Source organism: Apodemus sylvaticus, chromosome 3, assembly GCF_947179515.1.
Source record: "Apodemus sylvaticus chromosome 3, mApoSyl1.1, whole genome shotgun sequence".
Taxonomy (NCBI): domain Eukaryota; kingdom Metazoa; phylum Chordata; class Mammalia; order Rodentia; family Muridae; genus Apodemus; species Apodemus sylvaticus.
In genome coordinates, this window is record NC_067474.1 from 122592171 (window position 1) to 122620094 (window position 27924).

A 27924-nucleotide genomic window follows, 5' to 3' on the forward strand; every position below is an offset into this window, starting at 1 on the left:
GGAAAGGGGCTGGCCCGGAAGAAGGAGAAACCCTGAAAAGAAAACAGCAACAATTCGAGCTGCTGTGACAGAGGGGAACAAGATGGCGGCGCCAAAGGGGAAGCTTTGGGTCCAGGCCCAGCTGGGGCTCCCGCCGCTGCTGCTGCTGACCATGGCGCTGGCCGGAGGCTCGGGGACTGCAGCGGCCGAAGCGTTTGACTCGGTCCTGGGAGACACAGCGTCCTGTCACCGGGCCTGTCAGCTGACCTACCCCTTGCACACCTACCCGAAGGTAGGTCGGGCCCTTCGATACCGAGTTCCCCTCATCCCTCGGTGCCCCAGCTCGCGTCTTTCCACATCGGTGTCAGCGCCGGGCCCCTGGTGGTGAAGCTGCGCTTCGGCTGCTCCCCCCCTCGGTGTAGCTGCAATTTTCCTTGCTCCTGCAGTAATTGCCGGAAGTTTGTGCTGCGGGACTCGATGCAGGCTGGGGCCGGGGGTGGGGGACACGAACACGCGAGGTGGGCGAACCCTTGGGAGCCTGCGGGACCACGGGGAGTGTGTCACTTGCTAGGGGAGATGGAAGATGAAGGCGAGGCGCTGACCCACTAGCAGCGCGGGGGTGGGGAGGAAGGCGCGGACGCACGCCTGCACAAAATCCTGCCTTCATCCCAGCCCGGGTTTGCTGCGCGCCTCTCTGGGACGAAGCGCGTTCTGGTTCGCGAGTCGGAGAAGCTGACAATTCCTTTGCGGTCTGAAGTGTGAAGTCAGCCTCAGTAGTTATGAGACACTCTAGAAAGGAGGACTTCCTGTCTGTGCTGAGTGTGTGCGAGACGCTGCCGCAGGGGACTGGATGCCTTTGTGAGGCAGCGGTTAGGAGGTCTGTCTTCAAATAATAATAATAATAATAATAATAATAATAATAATAATAATAAATGTAGTAATAATAAAAGTAAAATAAACGTCACTTGGTGCAGAAGATAAGGAATCTGTGGAGTGGATCCAGAAATTCGACTGCCCTACTGAAGACCTATACTGTGTAGCTAGAGGAGGGACCAATCCCTACCCCTGGTCTCTTCTCGCAGCTGCTGCCTAGCCTTTAATTCTGCCTTCTTAAGTTGTTTTTCAGTTTCTTATGAATTCTGTTTACTCAACATTCTAAATTGCTTGGTGATTCTCCCCACCCATTTTCCATGTATAATTAGGGTTTCTACTCCTCCCCACCTGGCTTTGTAAGGGCTTTCGCTGATGCTGTTGGTTTTTATCCTTGTTTTCTTTCGTCTTCTGTATGCTATTTGCTTAACCATTGTGGTTTCATCTTTGCCTTGGAAAGCTACACAGCGGCTAGAGTGGCAGTCCCAATGACTTTAGAATGTAACATATTGACAAGAGCTTTCCTGTCTTTGATAGGAAAAATTGTAAATTCTGTACCTTCCGGCATTTTGTTCCCCTTCCCTATCTGAGGGTTATCCATTACAAGCAAAACAAAAGGCGCCACAACATTGTAGTGGGATTAGTCTTAAATTTTCTAAGTTAGAAATTAATAAATAATTGGGACAGATAAGAGCTGGAATGGTAATGGACACCTGTCATTACAGCCTGCTGGAGGCTGAGGTCAGAGGGTCGTGAGTTCAAGGCTTGTCCTGGAGAGGACAAGGGATTCTTTAGATTTCAGTCAGTAAAGCTTGCATCATCAAAAGGCTCTACACGAAAGTTCATCAGTACTGATTGGCCTAGAATTACGCAGAGGTTTATATTATGTTAGTGTTTAGTTCCCTCTTTTAAGGTTTTCCTAGTAAATTTGTAGTGTAAGCTGGAATACTGGGAACATAAATAATTTGAAAGATATGGATACGAGGAATCTTTGGATATTTCTTGGATGTGCTTGTTTTTGAGACAGGATTTGTGTACGGTTCAGGTTGGTTGTTGAGTCTCAGTCCTCCTGCCTCAGCTTCCCCAGTGCTGCGGGGTTACAGAGATGCACCATCCCAACCAGATGCCTCAAGTATTATAATATTCACTAGTTGCTAATAGTTGATGTGATATTGATAAGTCATTTTCACTAATTTATTAATGCTGTTCTTAACCAGAACTCCAAATCATCAGCTCCCTGTCTGCCCTGTACTTAAATTTGTTTTGTTTTTGAGACAGAATCTCTGGTTGGACTCAAGACAGTACCCCTGCCTCACCCTCTGAATTCTAGGATTATCTGCATATTTTAAAGTGTTTGCTTGAGACAGTGTCTTGACATACAGCCCAAAATGGCTTCCAACTAACTGCTTGTTCTTTCCCTCCATCAGTAAGTGCAAGAGCTGAGGCTGTAGGCTTGTCCACCGCACCCAGACCTCTGAGTTTGAGGCCAGCCTGCTCTACAGAGTGAGTTCCAGGACTGTCAGGGCTACACAGAAAAATTCTGTCTCACACACACACACACAAAAACCACACCACACACACACACACACACACACACACAAGGAAAATTGAAAAAAAAAAAAAGGAAAAAGTTAAGTGTCTTGGCCAAGATCCTATAACTAAGAAGTAGTGAAGTAGAAATTGAGTCTTCAAGCTAGCTGCCATGTGCTGTTCCCATTGAAGAATGAAGTTGCATTACAAATACTTATTTCCCTGGTTTTTAGAGACCCTCACTGAGTACTGTGCATTACAGTGCAGGCAAAAAGCGATGTGTTAATAAAGTAAATGAATTATAAATCTCACATTGTCTCTCTTTATCGCATAAGTGGCAGATAAAAATCTCTTCTTAATGACTTTATAATTATTTATTGTAAGGACATAATGTATATATTCTAAAATTAATACATTTTGCCCTTTGTTCTCAAAGATTTAGTTGTATGATGTCCGGTTCAAATGTAAGGAACATAAGGCCTGTTGTTCATAACTAGTCTCGTCAGGTTTTTTACAGGACATGGGCTTCAGAATCGTGTAAGCCTGTAGTCCATTTTGGCGCCATTGTTAACTGTATTCCTGCTGATCAATTAGTTTCTTAGAATTTAATTTTGTAAACTGTAAGAAAACCACATATTTGTAGAGCTAGTATGAAGACTGAAGATAATTTGACGATTTCAGGGCAAGCCTAACACAGCCGTAGGCAGCTATTTCTTCTCATACTGTGCAGTGAGGTTTGTGCACGTTTGCATTCATAGTGCTGAGAAAGAGGATACTTCAAACCAGGCATGTAGCTCCTGCATGCAGGCCAGCACTGAGGCTGAGGGAGGATTGCTGTGAGTAAGAGGTCAGCCTGGGCTACAGAGCACGGTCAGTAGCAAACAGCACTAGCCGAAGCAAGGGAGAGTAGATAGACCGGCTTAGCCACGCCAGCTAGGGGAACGGATGTCTATGAAAGCTGTCTAGGCAGTGTTGTCGTTAAAGGACCATGAGTTACTTAGCTGATAGTCATTGTGATGAGAAGCACCCATTCTTTGCTATTAGGAGATTATATTTTCTGTAAGCTTGTCAGTCACTTGAGATGCATAGAACTGAAGTGTTCACCATATTTGAATTTATATTCTGTAAAATACAAAATGTTTGAACTAAGAATATGATTTTTTTTGCTTTTAAAAAATAGTATTTTTATTTTATGTGTATGGGTGCTTAGCCTGCATATCTGTCTCTACGTCATGCAAGTGCAGCGCTGGCAGACACCAGAAGAGGATATGGATTTCTTGGAATTAGAGTTACAGACTGTTGTGAGCTGCTGTGTGGATGCTAGGAGCTGAGCCTTTGTTCTCCGGAAGAGCAGCCAGTGCTTCTAAGCACTGAGCCATCTCTGCAGCCTACTCTTTTTCTTTTTTTTAACTTTTTTTTAAAACTTTTTTTTAATTGGATATTTTCTTTATTTACATTTCAAATGTTTCCCCCTTTCTAGGTCTCCCGTTCAGAACCCCTGTAACTCCCACCTCTATGAGGGTGCTCATCCACCCACCCACCCATCCACCCACTCCCATCTTCCCACCCTGGCATTCCAGCCTGCTCTTTATGGATGTTGTATAATACATTAAATGTTAACATACAGCCTGGCACATTGTGGGTGTTTATTGACTAGATTATTAATGTAATATATATCAGTACAACATAATATGAATGTATAACATTCCTCGTGTGTAAGATTAATGTGAGAGAATTCTTATTTACCACTTAGACGACACTGAGAGTCAGAGAGATGAGTGCCTTGCCCAAGGCTGTACAGAGTAAGACTGTACAGGCTGAGCTTTGGGATTGACTCCTGACCCGCTAGACTCTCAGCATGCTATATGATTTCCTGACACTGCTTCTGGGTGTCTTTTGGGATTGGTTTAATAACAGAAAACCTATCTGAGATGGCTGGACTGGCATGTGTGAGCAGTCCCAATGTGAGGAGCTGGGTAAGATGGGGATCGAGGCTCCAGGCAGTCGGACGTAGAGCTAGCATAGCTGAAAGAAAATGTCATCTGTCTAGTTCATGAGACTGAGCTCTTCACTCTGCAGCATAAGGAAATATGTGGCATTCTGAAAACAAGAGAATTCGTTTGCTGTTTTACAAAGCCTGTAAACTATAAATGTTGATAAATGAAATGTAGTTTTTGCCTTAGCAACTAATACAGTTAGAACCAAAGTCACAAAGTGTACTACCTCTCAAGTTGTGTAATGAAACTGCACAGAGGACTTAGAGCCATACCTGTATATGGGTTATTGCTGCTACATTAGCTTAGCTGGTTCTTCTGCTGAAAGAAAGGCACACTGCTGTATTAATAACTGGACTATGCGCATGTCTCTTCATTAGCTGCCTGACAGTTTGTGCACAGTGGATCATACATAAAGTTACAAGGACGGTAGTTTTTTTAAATACTGTATTCATCAAAGGAAAGAAAAGCTTATTGATCTCATTGCTTATAGTCTCATTATGCACTCACTAGTTTCTAAGCATGAAGACCTCTCCTAAGAAAAAAGAAAAAAAATCCTATTTTGATTTTCACACATAGCTCTCAATGCTTGTAAATATTATTTTCTACTTTTAAAACATATTACTATAAAAGAGAAAAATATTATTGTTATTGTTATTACTACCAATATTTATTAATCACCTCATGTGTCTCATACATTTTGGCAAGGTTAGCAGTCTCCCAGAATAGTGTTGTCTTATTTCATGATGAGAAAATTTGAGATTTCAACAGGTAAATTAACTTGTACAGGCTTTTTGTTTTTGTTTTTGTTTTTTAACCAGAAAAATTTGATTGTGGTCTAGCTGCTTGCAGTAAGTGTTCCGTACGTCACCCTGTTGCTCCTGTTTGTATTCTCAGTTAAAGTAAGCCAGTTAAAAATTAAAATAAAAACCCTGGGGGCTGGAGGATGGCTCAGCGGTTAAGAGCACTTGCTGCTCTGGTAGAAACCCCAGGTTCTGTTTCCTGTGATTGCGTGGCAGCTCACAGCCTCCTATTAACTCCAGTGCTGGGGTTCTGGTGTCCTCTCCTGGCCTCCCCAGGCTCCTGTGTGCACATGGGCTCACATGCATACATACAAATTAAAAAAAAATTAAACATATAAAAATCTTTCACATGAATATTGTGTACCTCACTTCATCGTTGTTCTGGACTTTGTTTTGCCATTTGCTCTATGAGGCTGGTCCTGATACTTTTGGCCATGAGCTGAGGGTCATGCACTTGGACGCAGCAGAAACATGCCAGTGACCCCTGGGAACTGCTAACTCCTTTCTGCCTTATGCAGGATTCTTATTGTTATTCATAGTTCTATTTCCAATTTTTCTACCTGTTTGTTGTGACCACAGAATATGCAAAAAGGGTGATATATTTATCCACTTGGCTTTTTTCTTAGTTTCTCTTTTAAAATGAGGAAATAGGGATTGGGGATGTGGCTTAGTTGTTAGATTCTCAATGTCCAGCATCACACAAGCCAGGTGTGGTGGAACAGGAAGTCCCAACATTCGGAAGGCAGAGACAGGAGGATGGAAGATACAAACTCAGGAACTGGAGAGATGGCTCAGGAATTAAGAGCACTAGCTGATTTTTCCAGAGAACCCTCATTCCATTCCGAGCACCCACATGGCAGTTCACAACTGTCTATAATTCTGGTTCCAGGGGATCTAGTTGACTTCCACATGCACTATATGTAGGTGATGCATAGGCAGAATACATAAAATAAAAGTATATAATTCAAAAGTACAAGGTCATCATTTATTGCACAGGGAGTTAGAAACTAACCTAGTGTGTGTGAGAGACCATGTCTATAACCGAATAATTTAAATTAAGAACTAGAACTTTTCCCTTTTAGTACAAAACTTACTGCATTGTTTAAAATAAGCACTAACTCTGTTTTCTTCTTGACCTTTTTTTCCAGCTGAAAGAAACATCTTATTTTTTGGTAATGTTCTTTGTTCTTGAACTTCCCAGGAAGAGGAGTTATACGCATGCCAGAGAGGCTGCAGGCTGTTTTCAATTTGCCAGTTTGTGGATGATGGAATTGATTTAAATCGGACCAAACTGGAATGTGAATCTGGTAAGACTATGCTAATGACATCAGCCGCACATAACTGTGGGGCTCTCTTTGAGCTGAGTTATGCTTTTTATGTATTTTTCTTAGAAAAGACAGACATCCTGTTTAAACTAGTCACCCACCATATTGTAATTATAAAATTAGAGTTTTAATAGATGCTGCTAAAAATGGCATGGGCTTTAATCCGTCTGTGATGAGACAGTGTTTATTTTGTGCTGTGGATAGGATTCCTTTGTTTAAGCATTCTGTTTAGACAAACGCAGAGGTAATTATCCAACTCATAATTCACCACTACCTTTTCATGGATAGTATAATTTCCCTAAGCCTTTCCATCAGTCGCTAGTTGACATATCTCCAAGGTTTTTACTGAATCAGGCCTTTGACTCTGAAGTGTTTTAGAGTATTCTTTATCAGTCATGCCAGTGAAAATAACCAGAGGCTTTGTCGCCACTTAACCACTCTTCTTACCTTTTGATGAAAGAGACTTTAATAAAAGAAACCTACAATCAGGACACAAGGGACATTTACCTTTGTAAAGAACGGTAATGGAATCTTGTCTGTGTTTCCCCCACCCAGAGTGCACTCCATGTGGCAGGACACAGCTGTTCTCTGAGTTAGCTCTCACACACTATTCTGTGATATTGTGACCCTATTTTTGTGACTCAGGCTCCTGCTCACTGGCCATCTTTGTATATTCATAGTGCCGTGCTAGCTTATCTAGAGCCTCTGAGAAGTATGTCACTTACCTGAGTGAGAAGAAAATACAATTATGGCAATGATGAACTGTTACATCACAAGGAAAAAAATGAGCCCTGCACTAGAGGATGCGAGTGTGTCTGACAGGGCCCATTTCAACTGCTTCTTGTCTTAGGAGTGCTGAGGATCGAACCCAGGACCTCGTGTATGCCAGGCCAGTTTTGTGCCCCTGAACTACAGCCCCAGCTCTTTTTCAGCCTTTAAAATTCCCCATTTCAGAACATTTTCTAGTTCCATTTTCTTAGAATTTAGCATAATAGACTGATTAGTTTATTCCCCCCTTGCCAAATTGATGCTTTTGTTTCTCAAATGAATAATCACAAATATTTATATAAATAACTAATATACATTGATTCATTCTTATATTAAGTAGTAATCTTTTCATTTCAGACTTCCAGAAATCAAACTAGGCCTATTGGCACAAGTCTGTATTCCTAGTTATTTGGGAGGCTAAGGCAGGAAGGTTCAAGGCTTGTCTGGACTACAGAGTGATTTTATAGACAATCCGGGCAACTTGGGGAGACCTTGTCTCAAAATAAAAAAAAAGAGCTAGAGATAGAGCTCAGTGGTTGAATACTTGTCCAGTTCATATAAGGCTCGGGGGGGGGGGGGGGGATGGCAGCTTAGAAAAATCAGTAGTGAGAGGTTTAGTCCCTCAGCCCAGATTAAGGGCTACAGCCATGAAATGATGGGTTTCAACTTTCCGTAGCATCATAGGACATCAGACTGTTTCTTTCCTCTCCACAAACTTTTCAGCTGCGAGAATACTTTACATGAATGTCATCATATAGCCAGAGCTCAAGTATGAAATTAATACACTCGTTCATGAGATATTGAACTTGTAGGAGAGAAATGAAAGAATTTTATTAAAGTATTTTCTGCTTTTGCCAAGTTTGGCAGCTCATGGAGATGAAATACTGAAGTACATCTTTGTGTCTTTCCAGCCTTAGAAGTGTGCCAGGTCTCTCTCTTTTGCAGCCTTTGTCTTCACCACCCTTCTCCTCTTTCTAAGAATTTGCCGTTTCCTCTTTCAGCGTGCACAGAAGCGTATTCCCAACCTGATGAGCAGTATGCTTGCCATCTTGGCTGCCAGGATCAGTTGCCATTTGCTGAACTGAGACAAGAACAGGTAAGAGAAAATCCCCTCTCCAGGCTGCCTGCTCAGTGCTTCAGCTTAGGTTACGTGGCCGTTGCCGTGTGATCTTATTTTACTGTTAGATTTTATACTTAGTTTCCATCCATCAAAATTATGTTTGCACATGGAAAAGTTACTGGAATACTTTCTAAAAATATTTTTCTGTGAAATATTATATCTATAATCTCATCTTGTTTTTTCTCACAGACCAGTAAGATACCCCTATTTTACATGTGCAAAAAAAGTAAAAACAACCCCCCAAAACCCTAAATTGGCTAAGAGAAGGTGATATTGGAGCCCCCCTCCATGCCCTTGGCCACCGCCTTGAATCATCAGCATTGTTTGTCATCTGAATTGCTGAATTAACTTTTAGATGGTTTGGTTTTTTTTTTTTTTTTTTTTTTTTTTTTTTTTTTTTTGGTTTTTTGGATTTGGTTTTTTTCGAGGCAGGGTTTCTCTGTGTAGCCCTGCTGTCCTGGAACTCACTCTGTAGACCAGTCTGGCCTCGAACTCAGAAAATCCGCCTGCCTCTGCCTCCCAGAGTGCTGGGATTACAGGTGTGTGCTACCACCGCACAGCTTTAGACAGTTTTTTCTACGTTAGACCTTTCTAGTCCTCCTTTATCCTGGGTCTAGATATCTTTCTTTCTTTCTCTCTCTCTTTTTTTTTTTTTTGGTTTTTTCTTTGTTTGTTTGTTTGTTTTGGATTTGATTTTTTTGAGACAGGGTTTCTCTGTATAGCCCTAGCTGTCCTGGAACTCACTCTGTAGACCATGCTGGTCTCGAACGCAGAAATCCCCCTGCCTCTTTCTCCCAGAGTGCTAGGATTACAGGCGTGTGCCACCACCGCCCGGCTCTATAGCTTTCTTTCTAAATGAAAATCTTGGCATCTTCCTACTTTACGTAATTTAGTAGTTCACAGTTATATACAGGGTTAAGTACCAACTACTTCTCAGAGCTTAGCCCCCCAAGAGCATCTACAATGTCTTCTCTGAAAGTTGCTTGCTCCTTGGGAACTCTGTCCTGGGAAAGGATCTTAATTTTTATTTCTATTCGTTCATTCATTTTGGTTTTTTGAGACAGGGTTTTTCTGTATAACAGCTCTAGCTATCCTAGAATTTGCTTTGTAAACCAGGATGACCTTGAAATCACAGAAATCTACCTGCCTCTGTCTCCCAAGTGCTGGGATTAAAGACATCTACCACCATGCCCTGCTGGATCTTAAGTTTTAGGAAAAAATGTTTTTAATTAATTAGGTTCAGACAATAATTTTTCAATTTTGTGTATAAGCAATGTAGTCTATGTCCTTTGTACTTGACACAAATGCAGATGCTTTCCTGGGAGCATTGCTTCTTCTCCACTGTGTAGCCAGGGTTGCTCATTTTATATTTTATATGTGTACAAGGATATGCACATGACTTTTTTTGTTAATATAAGCATGGAAAGCTTATCTTCCTTCTTTCTTTCTTTCTTTCTTTCTTTCTTTCTTTCTTTCTTTTTTTCTTTCTTTCTTCTTTCTTTCTTTCTTTCTTTCTTTCTTTCTTTCTTTCTTTCTTTCTTTCTTTCTTTCTTTCTTTCTTTTCTTTTCTTTTCTTTTCTTTCTTTCTTTTTCTGAGACAGGGTTTCTCTGTATAGCCCTGGCTGTCCTGGAGCTCACTCTGTAGACCAGGCTGGCCTCGAACTCAGAAGAAGTTATATCCGTCTGCCTCTGCCTTCCAGAGCGCTGGGATTACAGGCGTGCTCCACCACCACCCAGCAGTTTATCTTCTTTCACTATATGATATTCCATACTTATGCATCATGGTATCAATAACCCCTTGTGTGGGGGTTGGATTTTTGTTTATTTGTTTTTAGGCAAGATCTCACATAGTCCAGGTTGGCCTCAAACTTGGTATATAGATTAGTGGGCCTTGAAGCTCCCGATTCTCCTCCTAGATTTTAGAATTACAGGGTTGAGCTACCACACCCAACTAAAGCAGCCTCTTGTTAGTGAACATAAAGTTCCTTCTAATATTTTTCTTTTGTAAGTATATATGTATGTATATATTTCATACATTTGTGAGTATATCTATAAAATAAGAACATTTGTGAGTATATCATAAAATAAGAACATTGTGAGTATATCATAAAATACGAACACAGGATTAGAATTGCTGAAGTTTGTGCAGTGTTTTTGGTTTTTGGTTTTTGGTTTTTGGTTTTGTATTTTTTTTTTTTTTTTTTTTTTTTTTTTGAGACAGGGTTTCTTTGTGTAGCCTTGGCTGTCCTGGAACTCACTTTGTAGACCAGGCTGTCCTGGAACTTAGAAATCCGCCTCCCAAGTGCAGGAATTAAAGGTGTCCACTACCAACACCCGGCAGTTTGTGCAGTTTTAATTTTAAGAAATAGAGTAAAGTTGTCCTCCATGGAGTTTGTAAATTTTTTTAAATTGACAAATAATTCACATATTAAAAAATATCCATACTTCTAACTTTAGTGAATTTTAGAATAAGTTGCAGTTGAACAAGCGTCATTACTATCTAATTCCACATATTTCCATCACCCCAAAATAAAACCTCACCCCATTAGCTGCCCTTCTCCCCTCACCCGGTGTGCAGTAGGCATCCCTCCTTCCATATGTGCACTGCCCTGTGCTAATCCCATCCTAATTAAAGATTAAACACGGGTGAACAGTGAGGACTGAAATAGATACTGTGAGTAGACATGCTTGTAACCAGGATTGCAAGTGGAAGGCTAACCTGGGCCACACAGTAATGCCTTATCTTAAATAAAGCCAGAAACACCCGCTCTGATCTCTCTAAGTCTGTACTGGCAGTAAATACCTTTGAGTGGACTTGTGATAGGTCTCATAGCTACATGGGAAAACTGGACCCTGAGGACAGATTTTCTTACTTTAAAAGCTGTTCATTGTATTGCAATAGCTCTTGGTTGTGCGTCTCCTGATGTGAGATGAGCCAACGCTCTCTAGAACTCAGTAGTCTGCATCCCAAGTCTGTGCTCCAGGGTCAGAGCCACTTAGTGAGTTAAGCAGTCAGAGCTGGGATTGAGCGAGGTTGTCCAGTTGGTGCTAAAGTCTTGTTGTCAGCAGCACCAATCGCTTAAATCAATACCACTGAATATCCGTCAGCATTCAGTGCAACCAAATCTCATATTTTCTGCATACAGTTTTGCCTTTGATGTTCATTAAGACATGAGTTCTCCTCCCAGGAATGTTAAGGATAATAATAATGATATGATTTCTCCTTTCCCATTCAAATCTGTCTTTTCGTGGTCCATATTTAATGAGATCTTAAGAGTGCCCATGTTCTGGGGTGTGGCGCAAAGCCTTTTTGTTATACTGATAGAAGTCATGGGCTGTGTATAAAAGTATTTGGTGAATTTGAGTATCCTGGGATGTTGTCTTCACCATAGTTAATTTGCATCAGCAACAGAGTGTGTAGTTTAATGGTGATGATTGTGACTATTCGTGAAATTATCTGTAACCTCTCCTAGGCAGATTTGTTCTCTTGTATACACACATCATAAATAATATATTCCTTATTACTTAAAAGTTTTTGTTTGTTTGTTTAGCTCATGTCTCTGATGCCAAGAATGCATCTCCTCTTCCCTCTGACTCTGGTGAGGTCATTCTGGAGTGACATGATGGACTCTGCACAGAGCTTCATAACCTCTTCATGGACTTTTTATCTTCAAGCTGATGATGGAAAAATAGTTATATTCCAGGTGACAACTGTGTTTCACACATTGACCTTAATACACCAATAGTCAATGTCCATGTCTTACATGAGGGGCTTGGCATAGAACCATGTAATCAGTCACCTCAATGTTTTTGTCAAATACTGCTGCTTAGCTGGCCTCCATGGAAACCCCGAGTGACAGGACACAATGTAATTACCTTTCCTTCTTCCCTCAAGCTCTTAGTGGTTATTTGGTCTTCTTGATTTTATAGTGACTAAATTGACTAAGTGAGAAATTTAGATGGGAAGGTAAGAATCGTATACCTTGAACATGAATAGTGGCATATAACACAGACACTAGAAAAGGCATTAATGACATAATAGGAAGTTCATAGTAGTTTTCCTCTAACTGCCTGTAAGAACATGCTTCAGAAGCATTTGCCTTCTAGGGAGATAACTTTTTCTTGTCTAAAAATTGACTATGTGATAAGATGTTAACAGGTGCTAATATAGAAAGTTATATACAGTTGTCCTAGAGCATCTGTGAGGGATTATTCCAGGATTCTGAGGATGATAATATTTGAGAATGCTAAATTCCCGACATTGCATTTACATATAACCTACAAACTCCCACTCTGCAGTTATGTCATTTAACAATACAGTATTGACCTGAGATGGTACAGTATCACTAGGTGGTAATGTTATTACAGCATTGCTGTCGAATATCTGGCCAGCTGAAAAGTCATGCAGTGTGTGACTGCACTTTAAATCACCCCTGAGTTGCTTGTGAATCTGCACAAATAATTGTTATATTGTATTGTTTAATGATGATGGAGATGCCTTATCACACTCAGTACAGACTTTCTCCCATAACTGATTTAATCCTAGATACAGAGCCATGGGTACAGAGACCTGAAATCACTATAAACAGTTTCATGAGGTTATAGCGCCCCTGCTTGATGATGAGGAAGTTGTACATCCAGCTTGCTCAAAGCCATGCTGTCGATTACTAGTAATATTCAGCTCACACTCAGGGCATTTTAGGCTCCACATCCATAGTGTACCCTAATCCTATTTCCTTGAATTCAGTAAGTTCCTCATATATACCAGTCAGTAGATTGTGTTGTGACACTATCTTCCTCTCCACTAGTAAGCCACAGCTTTCACGTATTACTGCTAATTGACTGGTTTACTGTATGGCCACTTTGTGATTCTTAGCATTATCCTCAGTTTGGGACCTCTGTACTTAATTTAATGGCAAGAAAAACACAGTGTCTTCTTATATTTATGGGTAAGTTCTGTGTTCTAAAGCTACTTACATAAAAGCATCCTCAGGGGATGAGAGATTATCTCTTTCTCTCCAGTCTATGTCAGCTCGAGTGTAACTTGATGGAGACAGTCCCTTTCCAGAGGCTCAAAGATAGGTGTAGAATGCATGGCTGTAGTGTGTCAAACTTAGAGTTAAGGAAAGAACAGAATGTTCCAGATGAGAAAAGACATTATGTGTAGAATCTGTGTTTGGTTAAAATATATTATTATATTATAATCAGGATAATGTATAATATATATTTGGTTAAAAATTTAGGCAGGCTGCAGAATTACTTCTGATAAACTAAAAATTAGAATTCATTTTTTGTCAGATAAATAATATTGAAGTATTATGGTTGATGTGTTTTATCTGTTACTGTTTTTTCAATTTAAATGTTGATAGTATAGATGGTGTATTCTAGAACTTGTTAATAAAAACAATGTCTGAGGTATAAATGACATAATGCTTTCATCACCATTTTAGTCTAAGCCAGAAATTCAGTATGCACCGCAGTTGGAGCAGGAGCCTACAAACTTGAGAGAATCATCTTTAAGCAAAATGTCCTGTAAGTTTTATTCTAAGTAGATGGATAAACCTTAGCTGTCCAGTCTGTTGTAATCGCCTACTCTGACTTCCAGCATGCACTGTTCTAGACACCATGTCACAGCTTTGAATGTGAACTAACAAAGTAGTGGGGTTTTTCCCAATAAGCCTAATAGTGACACTGCCTTGAAAGCATGAGTTCCTTATTCTCTTTTTATTTCCATGCTAGATATAAATTTCAAATCATCGGAACATTAAACATCAGGCTAAAGCAGTTTGCCTTTGATGATGTTCTACCTACAGTACTTTACTTACTGATATAGTTAACTTACTGATTTTTTTGTTGAGTGGGAATGAGTGGATAATGCTCACATAGACTGTTTTAATTAGGATGGAATAAAACAAATTCCGTTACTCGAGTTCTCATGTAATTCAACAGAAAACATCAGTATCAAAAACATTTGATCCAGGCATGATAACACACACCTTTAATTCCAGCATTTAGGTGGCAGTGGCAGGCAGATGGCTGTGAGTTCAAGGCCACCCTGGGCTACAAAACAAACATTTAAAAGTAAGGCAGGGAATTCATAATATGGTAGAATACGTATTTGGTTTTGATGTGCCACAGGAATTTTAACACATAGAATGTGTCAGATTACACTTAGAAAAACCCTACAGGATGTGCAAAAATAGAAGAGAGTGAGACTGGCATTAGGATACTCATTCAACCCCCTGCCTTCTTATTTCAGATCTGCAGATGAGAAACTCACAAGCACACAGGAACTACCTTGAAGAGGAAGAAAGTGATGGCTTTTTAAGATGTCTATCTCTGTATGTATTTCTTTTTAGTATGTACACAAAAGATAAAGTCTGGTTCAATCCAGTTATTCTGTTTGTTATTTTTAAATTAGAAGTTTAATAGTAAAAAAAACTAAATGTATTTTCAACTTCCTTTCCAAACGTGTCCTTTTGAATGACTAGTCTGATGAAGGTAACATGGGTACTGTTCTTTGAATAGACATGTATTTACACAGATATATGGACTATGGCATGCTGTCTTAATACATTTATGCCTCATGTAATGGTCAGGCAGGACAATTAGCATATGTGTTGCTTTAGACATCTACAGTTCCTTGATAGCACATTGAAAATCCTCTTTTGTAGCCATTTTCAAACAGTACATTACTGTTAACTGTGGTCATACTGTTACACAATAGGACAGAACTCCCTCTTGTCTCACTCACCTGTTGACCAGCCTCTTCTCTTACCTTCTCTTGCTGCTGCTTTAGTAAACCCAAACAGAACAGATATTTTTCTATAGTACAAGGGCCTTGTTAGAATTCCTTGATTTGTCTTACCCACACATTTAAATTAAACTGCATCGGGGCCTTAGTCAGCGAGGTGCTAGCTAATGACTCAGCGGATAACACCAAGCCTGAGAAGTTAAGTTCATCCTGGGAACCACATGGTGGAAGGAGAGAATCCTCACCCGCAAGTGTCCTTTGACCACCACATACTAAATTAAAAATAATTAATTAAGCTCAACTTTAAAGTATATCTGAATAATTTAAGAATTGGGTTTTTATCTGCATGAACAGATAAGCAGTTAGAAGAGATAAGTAAGGACTATAGATTAAGAAGAGCTAGTTGGGGCTGGAGAGATGGCTCAGCAGTTAAGAGCACTGACTGTTCTTCCTGAGGTCCTGAGTTCAAATCCCAGCAACACATGGTGGCTCACAACCATCTGTAATGAGATCTGACGTCCCATTCTGGATTTTCTGAAGACAGCTACAGTGTACTTAAATATAATAAATAAATCTTTAAAGCTTATTAAAATAAAAAAGAAGAAGAAGAGCTAGGGGATGTCAACTCTGTTAGAGGAAACAGGAAGGCAGGGAGGCTACGAGTGATTGCTACCTTATGCTCCTTCTTCAGGGAAGGACTGTCAGGCATGCTGATGGAGTGGAGAGGATTTTATCAAAATGTACATCTGTTCACCATAGGAGTGCCTATACAAGCCCTCCCTGTCCCCTCACCCCACAAAAAGAGGGGCGGTTGGGCCGTGCATCTTATTTTCTACTGTGTTGTGTACTAGACCAAGCATTTTAATAAAGCTGCAAGCCATTATGCTTTATAATTCATTGTTTAGGGCAACCATTCTGGTTGAGAATGACACTACAATGAAATACAGTTAAATTGTATTTGGGGGGGGGAGGGAGACTGTGTGTGTGTGTCTGTGTGTGTCTGTGTGTGTGTAGCTTGTGGGAGTTGGTTCTCTCCTTCTACTATGAGAGTTCTGGGGATTGAACTCAAGTCATCAGGGCGTGGCAGCAAGCATCCCTGCCAGCTAAGCCGTCTCACTGGCCCTAACCAACAATTTAAAAGTCATCTTTTGAATGTCTTACTTAAAAAATAGCTAACCTTTAACTAGAAGTTTATTCTTCAGAAGTTTCTGTGTACAAATATGGGTTGTTATAATATATCCTCTATTTGAATAAAAAGTGTCAGGAACAATCCTGTATATAATAGATAAAGGAATCAGGCTAGAGAACTGTGATCAGGAAATTATGGAGCCAGATTGGGGCGATGGCCAGGGAAGTCAGGAGGCCATGGAGATAATTGACATCTTCAGATCTGCTTTGCTCTGCTGAGGAGGTTGAGGAAAAAGATACAATTGAAGATGAGCCCCAGTTTTCTGTCTGTACTGATGGCTGCAGTCCAGACATCAGATCTGTCCTCACCCTTGGACATGAGCTCCTTAGGTCCAGGAGAGGGCTGGACCATGCAAAGGAAAGTGAGAGCTTTTTATTAACATTTCTTACTCTGTTACCTTTTCAAAATTGGAATATTTAAAATTTAGCATCAAAGTAGAATTGTTATTTATTTGATTATGGGTGTGTATGCCGTAGAACCATATAGAGATCAGAGGACAATTCTTTCTTTTTACTATTTAGATTCCTGGAATCTCAGCTCAGTCTCCCAAAAGCCCATGTCCCTCTTTTGTTGGGAGACAATGAATGGCATGCCACTTCCTCAGGCTGTGGCAGAAAGTGAATGGATCACTGGTGATCTACAGATAGGTCCTTTGACCGTGAATGCACTTGTGAGAATTAGCAATTGCCATAGACTTTTAGAGCCCTAAATGCCCTCTCATGTAGCCAGCCTTTGCTGCTTTGCGGGTCCTCATTTTTTCCCACCTTTTATCCCCACCCTCCACCCTCATTTCATCCCCTATCACCCGGCAGATAGGAGAGAAAGAAGGATAGAGAGGAGAGAGAAATAGAACTCTGCTTGTAATTTCTTTCCTTTGTTTCTTCTTTGAGCTACTAGCAAATTACAACCACAACCACCCCCTGAACAACCACCAACCCCTCCTCCTGGGGCCCTAGCATTTGTGTACCCTCTGAAAAGTTTGTAGAATTCCAAACATCACAACATCACAGAAACTATCTGCAGCTGGCAGAACCTTGCCTTGGCTAGAGCGTGAGACAAAACAAATGATCATTTCATAATTTATCTTAATTTTTAGGGGTATATTCTTAAATGAGTATTACTGCAATAGCCTACAAATTAAGAAACATGATGTTCAATTTATAGGATACTTGCTTGCTTTGTCTAATTTAGTAATTAGAATGTATTCTCCAGGTTTGGTGGTCTAAACTTGCAGTCCTAGCAAGGGAGGAAGGCAGGAGCTTCAGGCCAGCTTTATAACGTACCAAGTTTGAGGCCTGATCTCCACGAAGCCTGTCTCAAAGTAAATAATTAGAATGGTCTTGACAGTAGTTTGATGAGAGTTGTTTTTGGGTTTGTGGGGTTTTTGTTCTTGTTCTTGTTGTTTTAGAATAGGGTTTTACTGTATAGGCCTAACTGTCTTAGAACTCATAGAGACCAGGCTGTCCTGGAACTCAGAGATCCATCTGCCTCTGCCTCCGGAGTGCTGGGATCACCAAGCCCAACAATTTGAGGAAATTTTATATACATAGTAGGAAGTCTATATCTGATTTCATCATTATTATTATTGTAAATATTCAGCCATGCTACAGACATTTTAGAGATAGAGGAAAGAACATCAAATCATCCTAATAAACTAAATGTAACTTGTCCTTGTAATAAATGTTTTGTTAAATAATTTTAAAGACAGCCCACAGAGTTTTGTATTCTGTGTGTAAGGCAGTGTGACTGACTGTTGTGTTGTTTTGCAGTAACTCTGGGTGGATTTTAACCACGACTCTTGTCCTCTCGGTGATGGTGTTGCTCTGGATCTGTTGTGCAGCTGTTGCTACAGCTGTGGAGCAGTATGTTCCCCCTGAGGTAAGGCTAATTTTAACCCTTGGGCTACTTGAAGCCAGAGCCACATGAACAACCAATTTAAGTGCCTGTTTAACTAGAAAAATAAGGCCCTGCTGATAGAATAAGAGATTCGATGGTTTTACTCAGCTGAGGTTGGCCTGTATAAAACCCCATCTGTAAGGCCAGCCATGGCGGCTCCCACTCTGCACTGAACACGTATGTGTTGGTGGGCGTGACCACAGCACCCTCTGCTTCTCTGAGACTGACAGGAACTGCTGGTACTGCTCTCTAAGCTGGGATGTGAGAGAAGGCTTGTGGAGCCACTTAAAATTATGAATTGCCATAAATACTGTTTTAGAAACTAAGAAAAGTCTTTGATTCTGAGTTCCTCTGTTCCTCTGGTAGTTAACCTCAAAGAGATTATGACCTTGTTCCTTAGTAATTAAAATTTAACTGGCTCAAGATACAGTTGTTAAGGTAAAGGATATTTGTTTGGGGAAAGGCTGTAATTTGCTGATTTAACTTAGTTTCCAAGAAAAGAAAGTTACTTATATAATTAAATGTGGAATATTGTCTGTTGACATCAAATCCAACCAAAACAAGTGAAAGTTCTGTGTATCTACAGTACCACAGGAGAAGAGAAGGGGGGAAGTGCGGGTAGAGTGTGTGGTGAGTCACTGCGTGGTACAGCAAGGAGAAGCCCCGGGACTGCACAGGATGCTAACTGGTGTCAATGTCGTTATTAAGATTTGCAGAGTATTTTCTTGAATGTCAACCCAGTGTCCAGCAATATCCTGCTACGTGATTTTCCTCCTTCTTGTTTGCTTTTTGAAACAAGATCCAAGACTGGCATTGCAGGCCAGCACTACCATCTGTGGCTCCTTTTTATTTTAATTTTATGTGTATCCGGTGTTTTTTTGATACACATACACACACACACACACACACACACACACACACTCTGTGTGTACAGCACCCATAGAGGCCAGAAGAAGACTGGATCCCCTGGAACTGGAGTTATAGATGGTTGTTAGCCACTAAGTGGATGCTAGGAATCAAACCTAGATCTTCTGGAAGAGAAGCCAGTGCCCTTAACTACTGCATCATCTCTCCAGCCCCTGAGCCTGGCTCCCAGCAGGTCTTACCTTATCTTATATATGAATAAGCAGCCTTAGAAGATCTAGATAATGCTTCTGTGGTTACTTAGCTATGAACTCAGGCTGCAGTGAAGTTCATGGTAGATGTTTGTTTTGATACAGGCTTTCATTCTAACTCCAAAGCCTCTGATCTTTTTCTCTGGCCTGGAGTCATGAGCCAGGCCTCAGGAACGTCTGGACTCAGCACCACCCTGACACAGGGAAGCCGCTGCCTCTTGGTGGGCGTGTCATGCTTTGTCCTCCCTTCCCATGTCCCACGTGCTTGGGAAGTACTTGTCAGGATGGTGTCACCGTGCAGATGGATCTTTTAAAGATGTGTTTATGTGCGTATGTGTGTACCGTGGCTTTATATGCTCTGTGTGTGTCAGAGCCCACCGGAGCTGGAAGAGAGAGGGCATTGGATCCCCTAGAACTGAAGTTCAGGTGGTTGGGAACTGAACCCAGGTCCTGTGCGGTTGAGTTCTCTTTCAACTGCAGAGTCATCTCTCTAGCATGACTTGATCTTTCTCTTTTGTTTGGATTATATAATTCTGTGAGACAATTTCTCTATTTTTTAATCTTAAATTTTTAAAAATTTAACTTTTACATGTATGTGTGTGCCTGTTCATCTATGTGTGTACCATGTGCATACAGGACCTATAATGACAGAAGACAGGATCAGATTTCCTGTGTAGTTTTTTTAACTTTTTTTTCTTTCTAATTTGATTTTCTTATTTTATTTTATTTACTCACTTAATGTATATGAGTACACTGTTGCCATTTCAGACACACAGATGGTTGTGAGCCACCATGTGGTTGCTGGGAATTGAACTCAGGACCTCTGGAAGAGCAGTCAGTGCTCTTAACCGCTGAACCATCTCTCCAGCCACTCTCCTGTGCAGTTTAAGGCAGTTCCAAATTGCCCAGTGTGGGTACTGAGAACTGAACCTAAGTTCTGCAACAGCTGCAAGTGCTCTCAACCACTGAACTGTCTCTCTAGACCCTGCTTCGTTAGTGTCTTATTGAAAGTAACAGCATGAGGAATTGTATATATTCATGAAGACCTTTCTGCCAGTGTTAGAATGCTTCTGTTTATACCAGTGCATGTCATTTCCCTTGTATGACACCTGCAGCAAATCATTTCCTAACTGAACAGGAGACTTAAGGTCATAAAGGACTTGGTCACTTGAGAGACATCCACCAAAACTCCAGAACAAAAGCTCTTGATGTGGCCGTGTTAACTTCATTGGTACTCTCTCGTTTTCCTCTGAGGATTAAGCTAGGCCGTATGGGACACTCCTCGGGCTGTGGAGGGCACTGAGCCTCATCTATGAACATTCTCCAGTCTCAGAGATGCAGATAGAATTTCTCAAACTGAATGTCCATAGATCAAGTGTGTTTCTTCGTCTGTGTTTTCTGGTTTTGTTTTTTTTGTTTTTTGTTTTTTTTGTTTTTTTTGTTTTGGTTTTTTGGTTTTGATTTTTTCGAGACAGGGTTTCTCTGTATAGCCCTGGCTGTCCTGGAACTCACTCTGTAGACCAGGCTGGCCTTGAACTCAGAAATCGCCTGCCTCTGCCTCCCAAGTGCTGGGATTACAGGCATGCGCCACTGCCACCCGGCTTGTGTTTTCTGTTTTAAGACTGTATCCTAGCTGGGCGGTGGTGGCGCACGCTGTAATCCCAGCACTCTGGGAAGCAGGCGGATTTCTGAGTTCGAGGCCAGCCTGGTCTATAAAGTGAGTTCCAGGACAGCCAGGGCTATACAGAGAAACCCTGTCTTGAAAAAACCAAATCCAAAAAACCAAAAAAAAAAAAAGAAAAAGAAAAAAAAAAAAAGACTGTATCCGGCCCTGGCTAGGCTGCAGGTTCCTCTGCCTGCCGAGCACTGGGGCTGCTCAGCATGAGCTGCAGAGACTGAACTGTTGCCTGGAGACTTAGGTAGAGAGGTTCCTGAGCGTTGGAGTCAATGTGTGTGCTGACTTTTCTTTTGCAGAAGCTGAGTATCTATGGTGACCTGGAATTCATGAATGAGCAGAAGCTGAGCAGATACCCGGCTCCTTCTCTCGTGATCGTTAGGTCTCAGACTGAAGAGCATGAGGAGGCAGGGCCCCTGCCCACCAAGGTGAACCTTGCTCACTCAGAAATCTAAGCTTTTTAAAAAAGTGTCGTTGACACATAAACTTCCATTCCTCATAGAGCTTTTAAAAATGGTTTCATTGGACATAGGCCTTAAGAAATCACTATGAAATGCAAATAAAGTCACCCAACTCTGTGAAGACTTTATTTGCTGTGACTTTACCTGTATTTTTCTAGTCATTTAAGATGGACATTGGGTTGTATTTTTATTTTACTAATATCTGTAGCTACTTTGTTCGTTGTGTTGGTTTTGGTTTTTTTCCTCTCTTAGCCAAATTCTATGAGCTGATCATTGTCTCCCGACCCTGCCGTGACCCTGTCAGTCATCTCACTTAATAAGCTGAAAACTTAGGATGTGATGCTTCTGCCCGGAAATGGCCTCCAAACTGTACTCTGAATTATAGCAGAAAATGTTATTTAATGACACTACATTTTCAGTTGTATTGAATTGAAATCATTAAAATTTATTTGAATAATTATGTACTGAAACCTGAGTATTGGGCTTTCTTGTTCTTCCCTCTCACCCTTCCCCAGTGCAGAGTCATGAGTAGCTGTGTGTCTGCTGTTCCATGCCAGGTCGGTCGGTCGGTGCTGCAGTTAAAGCAAAAGCGACCTTCTCACAGGTCGCTAAAAATCTGATGTGATTTTTAAAGTGTGTGTGTGTTATGTTGTGTGTTGGATGTGGGGGACATCTGCATGCCACAGCATGTGTGTGGAGATCAGAGGACAGCCTTCAGGAGTCATTTCTTTTCCTTACCAGGTTGAGATGGGTCCTCTCCTCATGTTTGAGCTGCTGCGCTGTGTCCCCCAGGCAGGCTGGCCTGAGAGCGTCTGGCTTATTCCAGGGACTCAGATGACAAATTCAGGTTGTTGGGCTTTTGAAGCGAATGCCTTGGCCCCTCAGCCATCTCTCCTGAAGTCCTACTTGATGTGGTTTTTGCACAGTTTAGAGTTGCAAGAATTTTTCCAAAGGAGCTGTTTGACCTCTTTAAAATCACATCAAGATATTTTTAGAGAAAATGGCATTTTAACATTGGACTTACTGTCCTGTGATGTAAAGTTAAGTATAGTATAACTTGGTAGAAACTGACACTGTTTCCTTTACCATCAGTGACAGACAATTGTTATTAATGATTTAGATACTTATTTTTTATATATCAGTGTTTTGCCTGTATGTGCACTTGAATGCCTGCTGCCCACAGAAGTCAGAAGAGGATATCAGGTCCTTCAGAACTGGATTTACAGAGACGTGTGAGCTGCCGTGTGGGTGCTGGGAATCAAACTTCAGCTCTTACTGCTGAGGCAGCTCTCTAATCCTAGTAATAGAGATTTAAAATAAGGGCAAAATCAGATACCATCTTACATCAAATCTTAATGGGGGTCTGAGTCACCACACAGAAGATGCTAAACACCTTTGCTAACCAACATCATTGATCTCAAAGCTGGGTGGCACCTGCCAGCACTGGAAGGCCTCACACTGGGGCGCAGTTGTCAGATTTCTCGAAGTCAAGAAAATACAGTTGCCAGCTCTGCAGGGAGATGTTGGTCACAACGTGTACAGGCTTTGTTTTTAAGACAGTGTGCCTAGATTTGGGAGACAGAAGGCTGAGGGCCAAGTCTCGACACGCACCTTTGTAGGGGTGTTTTACGTCTGAACTGGGTGAGCCTGGAGGACTGCGAGAGCCCCTGGGAGCACGGCTAATTCTGGGAGGAAGTGGTGGCCAGCTTCAGCCTGGAGGGAAACGGGAAAGCTGGGGAAGACCAGGGAACAGTGTTCTAGGTAATGGGGACAGTGTGCTTGAGCTGAGAGACAAGGAGCCAGGGAGCGCAGGTTGTTCAGCAGGCCAAAGTGTCGTGTAGATCTGAGTAATAAGACCGGCAAGCCTCCATCTTGCACATAATGGAGAGTCATGACAAAGAAGTTAAGCTACAGGATCTCGTTGGAGAAGGAGTCTCAGAACGATTCTGAGATAACAATGTGGAGCAGCCTGGGGATGGGAGCAAAGGCAGAGGCAGCCATAGCTTAGCCCCATTGTTGGTTTTGTACTCTAGGTACATCATCTGGGTTTGATACCAAACCCAGGGCCTGGTTCATATTAGGTAAGCACTCCACAGTAGAGCCTATCCTAGCACTCAGAGTTCTAAGACAGCCTCTGTGTAGCTCAGCCACACCTTGAGCCAGCTCTTCCTGCCTTGGTCTCCAGTGCTGGGATTCCTTTCAGGTGAGTGCTTTATTCCATCTGGGCTTTATTATGTGAACTACAGCCCTGTTCTCTTTACTTACGTTGTTTAGACTTTGTTCCCCACAATGTTGTTGTTAGCCTAGGACCCTGCATTGTGGTCACAACAGATTGTGACCGAGATCAGCAGTTCTCAACCTATTGGTCACAGCCTTATGGGGGTGGCATATCAGATGACCTGCATATCAGAGATTGGAATCACAATTCATAATAGTAACAAACTACAGTTATGAAGTAGCAGCAAAGTAGTTTTATGGTTGGGGGCCGACAACACCAGCAACTGTAGGAAAGGCCACAGCATCAGAACCACTGCTCTGAGTGAGGCCAAACAAAAGGTGAACAGAGATCGAACCTCGAACAGCTTCCTGTTGGGCTGAGTGTTCATCCACACTGCCACATAGCCAGTCAGCTTACCTGTCTTCAGTTGCACATTCACGGGGCAGGCTCACCGCAGCTGCCCTTGAGCCCCTCCCGCAGGCTTCCAGTTGCTAAGTTTGAGCATCATCAGCTACAGTTACCTTTTCAATCTTTCCTTTTTTTCTGTTTTTTGGATTTTGGATTTTTTGAGACAAGGTTTCTCTGTATCACCCTGGCTGTCCTGGAACTCACTCTGTAGACCAGGCTGGCTTCGAACTCAGAAATCCACCTGCCTCTGCCTCCCAGAGTGCTGGGATTACAGGCGTGCACCACCACCGCCCGGCTTAGAGTATTTTTTTAACTGCTATTAATTAAATAGCAGTCTACTTCTATTCTACTTCAATGTGGGCTCTACTAGTGATGATGTCACAGCCTGCTATACTTGCGTTCATAGCTACTGAACACTAAATTAGCTTTTTCCCAACCAAGTTCACCTAATCCCTGGTGAAGGGGTGGTCTGAATTTTCTTTGACATGTTGAGAGTAAGTTGTTCTAGTTGTTTTCTCAGTTCAGGTTATCGGGTTGACCCGCCTTACTGTGTGTGCTTTCTGCACCTGAACTGTTGGCAATTGAGGACTTGGGTAGAAAGGAGTCAGCAACTGATTGGAAAAGAAAGATTTTAGCCAAAGCTCGTGGTGATGCTTTCTAAAGGGCACCATGTCAACTTTCCTGGAGCACCATGCCTCTAAAATTCATAATGTTCAGCTGTATGGACTCTAATAAAATTTGCAGCATCTGAATGAAGCAAATTTGTAGATAATTCACGGTAGGGTTTGATATTGACACCCTTTTAGAAGTCTTGTGTCTCACAGGATCTGTCTTCAGTCTGCTTTCTCAACTTAGCTATTTGGTGACTGAAGAGTCCTTTGAAAACCCCTGTAAGGACAGCAGATGGGTCAGATCTTCTCCATCCTGATAGTGCAGTCTGGGGGGTGGGGGAATGCTGTGATTGCAGGGCTGTGGGAAGTGCCTGGGAAAGCAATAAACACTGACATGGGATCTGACATCTGTTCTAGACAGCTAGATGCAGCTCCCTCAGGCCCTGGGGCCCCTGCCATTGGGGTACCTATTTAGTTTAGATGCTTCTAGTGCTACGCCCCAGCTCTCAGAACATTTCTCTGACAGGAAACAGATTAAGGTGCTTGAAGCCCATGTACAACTTGTGTGTTCTTACCCCATTCTTCTGATGAGACAACTGAGGCTTAGCGAGATTGCTTGTTAGTCAGGAGGAAAACCAGGAGGACGGTCTGACTCAAGCCAGGTGTCCTATGCCCGGTGGGTCTCTCCTGGCGTCAGCAAACTGAGGTAAGACCAGCAAGGAGGTGTGATAGCCAAGGCACCCTGGAGGGAGGGAAGACAGACTCAGAAAGGTAGAGGGAACCTGCAGAATTCCTCAAGCAGGTGACCAAGCACAAGCCAGCAGAAGGTTACAGCCCATGTAACAGGCTGCCCGGATCAGGGTTGGTGGTCGTTACTCTGTCATTAGGGAGCTGAAGCAGTTAGATCACCCTTCAAGCTGAGTCCTTCACCTCCAAACAAAGGAATCTCTTTCTGGCCTGTGCAGGCACCAGGCGCATACGTGGTACACAGACAAACATAACATGCAGACAAAACACACACATTAAATAAATAAATAATCGTGTTTTTTTAAAGGAACAAAGGGGCTGGAGAGATGGTTCATTGCTTAAGAGCATTTGCTACTCTTGCAGAAGATGTTAAGTTCCCAATACTCATGCAACCTATAACTCCAGGGGATCTCATACCCTTTTCTGGCCCCTAAGGCACTGCACACATCTGGCACACACACACACACACACACACACACACACACGTACACAAATAGTCATTAAAAGGGGGGGGGGAGATTCCACAGCCTAAGCAGTAGCTTCCAACTGCTGTAGGATTAGTATCATGTTCTAGAACTTCCAAGATATCCATCCACTAACACCAGTCTGGCTCCTACCTACTGCCTCTGCAGTAGCAGGACATCCATGGCAACCTCTTGACCTCCCCAGAGGCCAATAGCAACTGTGGAGTCATCAGCAAGTGCTTACAATGTCTGTGAACCAGGCTTCCCGCTCAGCTTTCATAGTTTCCCTGACGAGGGATGAGCTGTTCCCGCGGGTCAGATGACTGAGATGGCCTGCTTGCCCTGGGCTAACGCAGGCCTTCCCTCCTGCTGGCCTTCTGGACTCAACCTGCTGGAGTCCCATTTCCCAGCTGGTAGCTAGCTAGCCCACCCCAACAGCCTACACCTCAACTATAGGAAAAAAGTACAGAGAGAGACAGCCTGACTGACTGACTGACTATCCCTGCCTCTGGACCCCAGCTGTGGGCAAAGCCTGCCTTTTGTATCCTGAGAAATTGTGCCATTGTCAAGTGATGCTGAGATTATGTGTAGTGGAGCCCCAGAAAATATGTTACTACAAAACAGACTCATAAACTGGGCAGTGGTGGCGCACGCCTGTAATCCCAGCACTTGGGAGGCGGAGGCAGGTGATTTCTGAGTTCAAGGCCAGCCTGGTCTACAGAGTGAGTTCCAGGACAGCCAGGGCTACATAGAGAAACCCTGTGTCGGGGGGGGGGGGGGGGGGGGGGGGGGGGGGGAAAGACTCATAAGTCAGTAAGAAAAATAGCACTTACTGAAAAATGAGCAGCCTACAAGCAGTGAACAAAGCAGTCCACTGGAGATGAAAAGTTTTAAGACAGTGCATTCTTTTGTGTCTTTTTTGTTTGTTTGTTTGTTTGTTTTGTATTTGGTTTTTCCGCCTGCCTCTGCCTCTGCCTCCCAGAGTGCTGGGATTACAGGTGTGCCAGCGCCTTAAGACAGTGCATTCTTAAAAGGAGCAGCAGTGAAGGGAGGGGCCATCGGGCTCTGGTGGTCTGAAATGAGGCCTGCCCGTGGGAAGGAGGAGAAAGACGGCTCATCCAGCTGGGTTGCAACCCCAGCTCTGTCCTTTAGATGAAAGCCTTGGGAAAGTAACAAAATGCCCCTAGACCTCTCATTTGAAAACTGGAGCCAGGCAGTGGGAGCGCACGCCTGTAAGGCGGATTTCTGAGTTCAAGGCCAGCCTGGTCTACAGAGTGAGTTCCAGGACAGCCAGGGCTACACAGAGAAACCCTGCCTTGAAAAAACCAAATCCAAAAAACAAAACAAAAGAAAAAAAAAAAGAAAAGAAAAAAAAGAAGAAAACTGGAGATGGGATAGCCTGTTTCCTATGATGGGAAGACAAGGTGGGTTAACTTACAGGACGCATGCCACGCGCTGGATGGGGAAAGTACTAGCTCAGTGGGAGAAATAGCCAGAGACGTAAATCAAACCATCACCTTGTCACATGAGCCAGCCCAGCAGATGTTGGAAGACCTGGGGGTTTCAAGGAAAGGGTCTCTTACTGTTTGCCCGTGTAGACTGGCACATCACCTTGAAGAACAGCTTGATGGTGCCTGAGACATCGCCACTGCCTACAGGAGGACTCTAGGGGCACGAGACCAAGCACATACGGGAGGACCCCTGTTGCCCTTCCTTCAAGGGTTCCTAGTCGCAGCAGAGCCCTGGAGAGATGAGATTCTTCCAGCCAGGCATGGCTATACCTGCACTGAAGGAGTCCAAAGGAGGAGGCACCGAACAGGATGAGGAATATTCCAATAAAGGAACACCAAAGCTGATATGATAGTTCATGTCTGTCATGGCAGTATTTGGGAGGCAGAGGCAGGATTGCCATGAATTGGAGACCACCTTGCACTATAAAAACAAGAGTAACATGGATACATGCATGCATACATACATACATACATACATACATACAT

At 42.4% G+C, this 27924-nt stretch overlaps 1 protein-coding gene across 1 annotated transcript; it reads left to right on the forward strand.

The window, feature by feature from the left end:
* Window positions 1-21: 21 nt before the first annotated feature.
* Tmem59 (transmembrane protein 59) lies at window positions 22-21949 on the forward strand. Its single transcript, XM_052176909.1, has 8 exons — window positions 22-271; window positions 6378-6483; window positions 8271-8365; window positions 11941-12093; window positions 13840-13921; window positions 14649-14730; window positions 18102-18210; window positions 21318-21949. Exons 1-8 carry the CDS (start codon window positions 83-85, stop codon window positions 21471-21473), a joined length of 972 nt encoding a protein of 323 aa, XP_052032869.1. The 5' UTR covers window positions 22-82; the 3' UTR covers window positions 21474-21949.
* The last annotated feature ends 5975 nt before the right edge of the window (window positions 21950-27924 follow it).

What these genes read in the sequence shown, in the direction of transcription:
- Tmem59 (XM_052176909.1), top strand. Translation starts at nt 83, where the DNA reads ATGGCGGCGCCAAAGGGGAAGCTTTGGGTCCAGGCCCAGCTGGGGCTC. An exon ending in CAAACTGGAATGTGAATCTG is followed by an intron (nt 6,484 to 8,270) that starts GTAAGACTATGC and finishes TTCCTCTTTCAG; the next exon opens with CGTGCACAGAAGCGTATTCC. An exon ending in GAAAAATAGTTATATTCCAG is followed by an intron (nt 12,094 to 13,839) that starts GTGACAACTGTG and finishes TCACCATTTTAG; the next exon opens with TCTAAGCCAGAAATTCAGTA.